Source organism: Diceros bicornis, chromosome 1, assembly GCF_020826845.1.
Source record: "Diceros bicornis minor isolate mBicDic1 chromosome 1, mDicBic1.mat.cur, whole genome shotgun sequence".
NCBI classification, from domain to species: Eukaryota; Metazoa; Chordata; class Mammalia; order Perissodactyla; family Rhinocerotidae; genus Diceros; species Diceros bicornis.
In genome coordinates, this window is record NC_080740.1 from 64,991,430 (window position 1) to 65,000,734 (window position 9,305).

The 9,305-nt window shown below is 39.7% G+C and overlaps 1 protein-coding gene across 1 annotated transcript; it reads right to left on the minus strand.

The window, feature by feature from the left end:
• Nucleotides 1-1,801: 1,801 nt before the first annotated feature.
• On the minus strand, nt 1,802-8,937 carry SPINK1 (serine peptidase inhibitor Kazal type 1). Its single transcript, XM_058543533.1, has 4 exons — nt 8,883-8,937; nt 7,159-7,190; nt 5,267-5,373; nt 1,802-1,909 (listed from the first exon to the last, which is right to left on the minus strand). The coding sequence occupies exons 1-4, from the start codon at nt 8,935-8,937 to the stop codon at nt 1,864-1,866; spliced, it is 240 nt and encodes a 79-aa protein (XP_058399516.1). The 3' UTR covers nt 1,802-1,863.
• Between the last annotated feature and the right edge of the window lie 368 nt (nt 8,938-9,305).

A 9,305-nucleotide genomic window follows, 5' to 3' on the forward strand; every position in this document is an offset into this window, starting at 1 on the left:
ACTGTTAAAGGCAGACAATCTAGGTTTATGTATTGCTTCTGCCTATAATCTCCAAACCTCTTCTCTCCAGACCTGTAAAATGGTCCCATTAGACAATGACAATTTCTATCATTCAGTGATTTAAATTTCGTTTACTGTGGCAAAGTTCCTTAATATTAGGGGTGCCCTTCAAGTGTCCTCTAGTGTCACAGACAAGATGCTGGAATCCATCTTGCATTTGTAACTTCTGTTAGCGTTTATTTGGTGAGCTGTTAGGCTCCTATTTGGGTGAGTCACTTGGCAGACCACAGCATCCTCTAGTGGTCAGATTTAACCTCAAGGTGTATATTCTGAATATCACAAGAAATTAAGCTGAACCTTAGATTGTCAGGCAACTGTGTTTTGCAAGTGTGGGACAGATTTTGATTGGCTATTTCTGGTTCAATGGATGATTCCTTTCCCCCCTATATGTCAGGGAACCAGATGCTCCCCAAGCTCTTTTAGCCCACTATCCACTTCTTCATTCTAGGCTAGTTCTTCATATGAGCTCAGGAGTTCAAGCTGCTTTCCCTTCTCTTAATGATTGTAGATACTTTTTTCTTTTGGAGGTACTTCCTTATTTCTCCCTTATTTGCTGTCCCTGAATATAAACACATAGGCCTTTTAGTATGAGGATGTTACCTAAAGTTCCTACAGAAGAAATGGGGACGGAATAATCCACGTGATGTGACTGTGGTTTAGACAGAGAAGTGTTAGATTTGGAGTCAGCCCTGGATTAAAAGCCTAGCTCTGCCACCTTATTTGCTGCTGACATTAATCAGGTTACTTAACTTTTCTAAGTTTACTCACAAGATAAGGGTAACCTTACAGGGTTATCATGGCTCACGTGTAAAGCAAAGTGAATTACACAGAGTCCTCATGATCAGTTCGTTTGGTCTATAGTCCCTTCTTTCCTTGCCAGATCATCTTTTGGGGATCGTTTCTGGTAAAAGACACCATTCTTCAAATTAATTCAGAATCAGGTCTTTGTTCCCCCTCTGGTTATTTCAGCACAAACCTGTCAGGCCCTGTGAAGCAGATCTCCAAGTCAAGCCCTAGATGAAGTCCTCCATCCAAACTTCAGGCTACTAGGGAGAACGGAGAGCTCTACATTACTGTTGCTCACCTCGGTAACTAATGGGGATTGCCTTTGCTGGGGAAGAATTAGGCTGAATGCAGAGGCTGCTCCACAGCATAGAAATGTAGCATTTTTGGTTTCCTCAATGATTCTTGGTGAAAATTGTGTCTCATGTGAAATCTACATTCTGAGTTATATGGAAAATCTAAAGACTAAACTCTATTCCACCAGACAGGCAGCTCTTTGAAATCTTATGTCCATGTACCCAGACCAATGCCAGGCACAATAGATGCTCAGTTAAATCCCAAGGAAACGTAAAGGAATTATTTTGGCAGGTGAAAGGTGATGGGTAACATGTTTCTGGACTATGAGTTTTCTGACTGTTCCTTAAAACGCTAGTCTAATCCTCTATGGGATTACATGTACTCATGATCAACTGTGTCCTGTCACTTAATATCCGGAATCACATTTCCTGAGACAGAGCCCTCAGAATGTGAGGAAGACGGGGAAGGAAAAAGCATTATGAAGGAAACCCTGTCTGAAATTACAGGATTGCTGTATTTTGTAATCTGAAATTACAGGATTGCTGTATTTTGTAAAACTTGATCTATTCTGAGTTTGCCTGGGTCCCCTGTCCCCCAAATAATCAAACGTGCTTTTGGGGAAAAAGCATATGGGAGCAACAAGAAGTATTTAGATGCATTTTATTCAACAACCGAGCCAGCCAGGGTTTGTGGTGACCTCACGGGATTTCGGAACCTTGGTTCTCAGCAAGGCCCAGATTTTTTAATGAGGACAGGCGTCTGGCGCTTCCTGTAGAAAAAAATTGAAAAAAAAATTAGCTTAAACTTTGCTGATGAAAAGTGACTATGGAGAAAAACAATGAAAAAAGATCAGCTTTATTTAAAATAGACAGGTTTGAGATTTATTCCCATTTCTCTGTCTTTCTTTCGTTCATTTATTCATTCACTTATTCATTAATTGGTCAAATATTGATTGAGAGCTATTACATACAGTAGGGATACCACAGAAAGGAAAAATGTCTGTCCTTGTGGTGTTTACAGATCTGGTGGGGCGTTACATAAACCTCTGAAATGAATGTCTAACCCATTGTTGCTTCTTTTGCTCCTGATGTCATTGTCCTAGCCACCAGGTTTTCATCTTAGCCTGTGCCTGGGCTACGGCAAGACCTACTAATTGATTAATCTTTTGCCTTAAAACTCTGGGGATTCATATCTGTGAGATCTCGCAAAAGGAAATCATATCTCCATCGCGTACGATACCTGCCAGCTCTAAGCATCCTCCCCTTGAGTTATAAACCTCTCTGTTCCCCCACACTCCCTTTCCCAAGTCATTCTTCTCTTCTCTAAGCTAAATATTCCTAAATCCTGTAATTGTTCTTTATGAGATTGTTTTCAGATCTCTCATTTTTCTAACCATCCTTTCCTTGAATATACTGGCTTATAAAAATTCCTCTATTTCTCTATTGCTTGAGGACATCTGATTTCCATGTATCCTTATGCTATCTTTATCTGGACCTTGCTGACTCTTCATCTTAAGAGTTTTTAATGCTTTCAGGTTCCATAATCATTAACCACTCAAAATACTCATTTCTGAGTCAGTTAGCATACACAAGCACAAACATCTAAACAGAGCACACTAGTTGACTTATTTTCTGTAGTTGTGCTGTCCAATACAGTAGACACTATCCACAGATAGCTATTTAAATTTAAATCAGTTAAAGTTAAATAATATTAAAAATTTGGTTTCTCGGTTATACTAGCCACATTTGAAGAGCTGGTGGCGTGGCCAGTGGCTTCCATATTGGACAGCACAGATATAGAGTATTTCTGTCATCGCAGAAAGTTCTACTGCAGTGTGCTGGTCTATAGAAAAGAATTTGCCAGTAGAGATTCCCTGAGAAGACATAGAAGAAATAGAAAAAAAAGCCTCACTGAGTATATCTGCCAAGCACATAATGATCAAAGAGATGTAAGCCCTTATTGGTCTACCCATCTCAAAACCCAACAGCTAGAGTCAGAGCCCAGCTCTAGTTAACTATACAATGTATTTGTTTGGGGCTTTTAATGGGCAGTAGAGAGAAAGGCAATATGGTACATTTGAAAATATGTTGCATTTGAGAAAACCACATCTTCTCTCTAGACCTGTTTTCTATATTTCTAAGAAATATAGGAAGATAAGTAACATTTTCTGGCATTCAAATGATCCCCTCATATTTATGTATTTTTGAAAGGATAGAAAGAGCAAGCAGGACTGGTAGGTCTTAAAGGTTAAGGGAATAGAGTGTCCCAGCTCTATGCTCGTATTTCCCAATGTTTCACTCTAAATATTGGGCCTTTTGGTTTGGCGCTTGGAAATGTCCCAAATCTCAAGGCTGTTCTATTGCTTTCTCCTCCCCTTGGATGGAAATATGATGTTTGACCTTAATGTCAACAACATAGGTCATGAGAAAATTAACAAGTGGTTTCAAGTTCCTTTTACAAGTCTTTAATGTGGAAATACATTCACCACAAAGCAGAACACCTAATGTTTTGGGTCTAAAACTTCAGGATAGTAGATCTCTTCCCCTGGGAACCTATTTCCACAACCCTTGTTAAACACCGAGAATTTTCTGAAATGATTTAAAGCAGACCAAGAAGAGCGTTTGTGTTACAGGGCATTTATACAGTGGAATAATGGAAATGGATGCCGTTGTTTGAGCCTGAATCAAAGTCTTTAATACCAAATCTGTTCTAGAATAACGTAAAGCTTTCTGGGTCACTCGTGAAATTTCTTTTATTTGCTTTGATCATTCTACACCTTTATTTAACCTGAAACACTTCTGCGATGCTACCAAAATTCAGAGCCCTGTTTAAATGGCATCCTTTTCACGAATACTTTCTTGACCCTTTCAGTAAGAACAAATCTGTCTCTCTCCCTCAATCTGGTAGCACATCAGTCACGCCTCATTTGATAGCATTTGTCACAAGTTACAAGAAGCTACCTTATTTGTGCTCATGACCTATTTTCTTTTAGTCATATGCACAAGGAAAGCAGAGGAGACTAGTACAATGCTTGGCACATGTTAAGTGTTCAGTAGCCAAATAAGATAGGAAATCTGTGGCAAATCTATTTCTCTGAGTGCTTGAGTCTGATTTCCATCACCTACTTATCATTTCAGAAAATGAGCTTCTTTGAGGCTGGTTCTCATATCCAGAAATAAAAGTGTTACAAAAATATGTTTTTGGTCACCTAATCCATATAATTCGTATTTGCTTATTTGAGGGCTTTAGTAAACACAATCATTACTATCACCAAGAATAATTTTTAAAATTTAAAGATATCTTGGGTATACGAACTTTTAAAAAATCCAGACTATCTCCTGTTTTTCTGTAAAAGCATGGGTTCTTATCATACAAGCAATTTTTTTAATCAATTGAGAGAACCATTCAACACTTTCCTTCCTCTATTCCTTAACACATTTTATGTTGCACCACATTATTAATTCCTTTCCCTTTTCTTTTCAGTTTTTTATTCTTATTGGAATGCCCTCTCTCCTTCTTTATGGCCTAGAGAAAGCCTCCAAACTTTTCCAAATCCTAGCAAGCCTAATGAGCTGTTTTTAATTTTGCGCTCTCAGAACATTTTGCTCATCCTCCATTGCACACACTATATTGGCGTTGAGTGTAAGCAAATCGAGAGACAAAATGTGCTGGATTTTCTTCTTTGTCTCACAAATACTTAGTCTGGTACCTGACTTTAAAGCACAGTGGAAAGAGCAAGGATTCGGGCCCAGCTCTGCCACTTACTGCTGGGTGATCTTGAGTAAGTTATTTAAACTAACTGAGTCTCAATTTCTTCATGTATATAATGGGCTTAGTACTATTTACCTCATAGTGAATATTAAGTGCCTCGCACAATGCTTCACACAATAAATATGATTTTTATCGTAATACACACACACACTCTATACATAATCACACCAGATATATAATAAGGAGAAAAAGAGATCAAGAATTATTTTTGGAAAAACTAAATGTTTTGTTTCTCTCATAGTAAGATTAATGTTATTGATATACTGATTGGAGCTTAGAGGGATAAGACATATGAAAATTTGAAGACAGCTAGCTTAAAATATATATTTTAAAAGAAATTCAAGTTTTTACTCACTGATTTTCCATACATAACACGCATTCATTAGAATAAGTATTTCCATCAGTTCCACAGACAGGGTTATAGTTCTTGGTACATCCACGCACCTGATTGTTACACTGAGCCTAAAAATGGAATTAAACAGAACCATTTTCCATCATTTTTCATTCTTTGTGTTTATAGCAAAATCTCTAAAATGGTTTTCCCCTCCCTGGAGTTGGTCAGCTTAAAGATGGAAGCATGATTGTGACTAGGAGAGTGATCCTTCCTGAGTGTTCCAAGAGAAAGAATCCAAGATCTGGAGACAGAAAGCCTGGTTTTAAGTAATGCCTCTGCTATTTACAACTTATGTGATGTTGGTGAACCTTTTAGTGTCTCTGCACCCTAGTCACTTCATCTGCAAAATGGGAATGAGATCATTTCCCCCACCTCTCTCATAATGGTGCTGTGAGAGTTAAACAAGGTGAGTGAGAGAATGTCCAAGTTTACAGTTACTGCAGGGCTGGCTCCTCTCAGGTCAGTCACACCTTGGGACATTCTTCCTTGCACACTGTGGTCCAGTCACACTGGTGTTCTCTCTGTCACTTAAAGACCTTAGGTGCCTTCCACCCTCGAAGTCTCTATCCAGCCTATTTCCTCTACGTCAGTAAGAACTAGTCATTATCGAATGACTGTTATAGGCCAAACACTGTCCTAAGTGCTTTTTATGCATTATTCTACTTAAACATCACAACTGTCCTATAAACTGATTTATTATACTCTTCTTCTGGTGAAGACAATGAGGCACAAAGAGATTAAATCACCTGAGGCCACACAGCTAGTAATTCCTGGATCCGGGATTCAAACCCAGTCAATCGAGGTCCTGAGCTTTAGCTCTGAACCACTTCACTCTACTACGCTCCCCTCCCCAGTTATATTTTGCTAACACTCATTTATCCTTCATGGCTCAAAGGAAATCTCACTTACTTAGGGGCACCTTCCCTGATCTCTCTAACTAGGCTAGGTTCCTAAAGGTACCAGACCTTCTTTATAACACTTATCACAAATATAATAATTTATTCACTCATGCACTTTTGGTTTGTCATCCACCTCCTCACTAGATATAAATGTACTGAGGATAGGGACACTTCTTCCTCTGGTCTCCAAATTTACTGACATTTACCTTATAAACACAGGAAAAAAAGGAAAAGTTAGATATAGAATATTTTTCTAGGGCCAGCCCCGTGGCGTAGCGGTTAAGTGCGGGCACTCCACTGCTGGGGGCCCAGGTTCGGATGCCGGGCGCCACCAAGGCACTGCTTGTCAGGCCGTGCTGTGGCGGCGTCCCATATAAAGTGAAGGAAGATGGTCACGGATGTTAGGTCAGGGCCAGTCTTCCTCAGCAAAAAGAGGAGGATTGTCATGGATGTTAGCTCAGGGCTGATCTTCCTCACACACACACACACAAATAAAGTTTCTTTAAAAAAAAAAAACAATATTTTTCTAGAGGAAGAACCCAGTTTATTATTTTCTTTTGCTTATTCTAAATTAGAGCCCCATCTTGATGATTGGGAGAACTTTATGCCAACATCGTCACACTGTAAGGAAGAAGGGCTACTTGGAGTGAAGTTAAGAAGACTTCCACCTCAAATCTTTGTCCTACCAGATAGCCCTAGTATATGTAAAGATCCCTTCACAGCAAGCGCTAGATGACTGCATAGAAATTGCCTGTGATTCAGTGAATTTGTCCTTCAACATAAGCCCCTGAGGCGAACTATTGTTACTATCTGCATTTAACAGGTTCAGCCTTGCTGGCGTTCATACTCCTCGTCTTGATTTCAAGCTATGCTGAAAGACGACAACTAGGCTGTGCTTTGGTTGGAACAAACTGTTCTAGCCCCAGAGATAAGAAAAGACAAAATTGCCATTACCCGTCTTCCCAGGGAGTCAGCTCTAGTGTTACCTAGAAAACATAAATTGGACTTGTGAAGTTGGGTCCTGAATGCGAGAAGCCAGATCTTTTCTTATTCAGAACTTTCTGCTTTAATTTAAGACTGTGACTTCCCTGCTGGCTTCTTCTACTCCCCACCCCTTCTCATGTCCATCTTCTCTCACAGACATCTCACTGGAGTCCATTGAACCCATGCCTGCTGAAACCTCAAAAAAATTAAGCAAAAATTTGATTATGACCAAAGTATCTCAATTTGGTATTTCAGAAAAGTTGGCTGGTTTTGTTGAAAACAGAAATGAGGTACTTACTGCTTTAAATGTATCAGGGACTGAGCAAGTATCTTCTGAATGCTCACTGACATTCTCACAACCAGTTCCTAGATCTTTGATCTCATGGTTAGTGATGTAGGAAGTATAAGTATCTTTATCTCAGTTTATAGATGAAGATATGAAGAGTTCACATAACTAGCTGTGAAACAGTTACCACTAGCAGTAACCAGGTCTTCTGACACAAAACTAACTTTTGCAATTGCATTTAAGTCTCCTTTTATAAATAATGTTAAAAAATGGAGTTCTTTTAATGACTCACCTTCAGTTCCCAAAGAGCTCGTTTCCTTCATTGCATTACACTGATTATTAGTCCAATTCACATTTCTTGAATTTACAGATAGATACTTAAAGTATCTGTCCTGCATTGCCCAGAAAATAGCAGATCTTGCTGACCTCATGTAGGGGATGGTAATTGTGGATGAGCTCATTGAAGAGAAGGGGAACTAATCTGATAGCATCCAAAGAAAGAAATGTTGGTAAGATCTCTGAGGTGATCTGGGAAAGAGGTCGTTCTTCCTAGCTAAATGTCCTGAAAACTAGTGAGACACCGGTGGGCTTGGAGAAGGCCTCTGGAATAGTTCAAACCTGATGTGGTTAGGGTCCCGCTAGATTTCAGAATCTAATTGAGTCTGAACATTGATGAGCAGGTGGTCACCACAGGCATCTATTTGTGTTAATTGATAAGCATGAGGAGCAGCAAAGGGACCACCGCTCCCATAAATATTTCATAAACACAACGAACAGTATTCTTCCTCTTCTTCGCAAAGAGCTGATTTGATTGTCAGTAGGTTTCTTTGCTAGATCTGAGAAGACGTCAAAAATGTTAACCTTTTCTAATGACAAAAAGAAAGCTGATCCCAATCCTGTGGGTTCAGAATTGTCTGTCAACCTTGTCAGGACATAGTTTGGCGATAATGCACTCCATCTATTCGAGAAGGATATTTTTCCTGCAGACATTCTACAGGTCAAAAATAAAGTTTTTAATCAGTCAAACTTTGCCTTTTGTACTAAATAACTGGAAATCATTGTTATCTATTTTATGCAATTTCATGAGAATTTAAAATTTTTAAATTGGCCTTAGACATTCAGAGTTAATCTCTTCTTTTCTCTGTGATGTCTCTGACAAAGGATCATCTTCATCACTAGGGGAAAACCATTTTGTCTCTGAGCAATTCCCACTGGTAAAATTGTTTTCCTTGTTTTATGTTAAAACCCCTGTTTCTATAATTCTCATCCATTGATCTTATTTCACCTCATTGGGACCAAAAGATCCGTCCCAGGCTAGACTCTGTCTAAGTCTGGAAGGTAATGTGCTCGGTAAAGCAACAGGTCAAGAAGTATTTCTCGAATCAGAAAAATATGCAAAGACGCCTACCAGATAAACTCAGCAGGGCCAAGGCACAGAGAAGAAAGATGCTTGTTACCTTCATGGCGATGTTTTGTGCCAGGAGTTCAGTCAAAAACCGCAGTGAACTTACCGCTTCTCTTCAGAAGCCTGGGACGGGAAGGGTCATATAGGCAGGATGGCAACTCAGGCTCCGCCTGCTGCCCCGTGTCACACACCTCCTTGGTTATTGATTGACTCCGTAGCATAGCCGGGCCCCCAGGTTTGGGGACTGTCCCCCGTGTAAGAAACCTGAAAGGAAAGCCGTGGGCCTGAAATGTGCAAGGCCGAGTCTCTGTCAGGAAAAGAGTTGCGGTGGTTAGTTAGTTGGTTCTCTCTCTAACTCCCTCTGTGATTATGGGGACCCCTTCCTCTCTCGAGCCCCAGTTTTCTCATCTGTAAGGTGAACTCAGA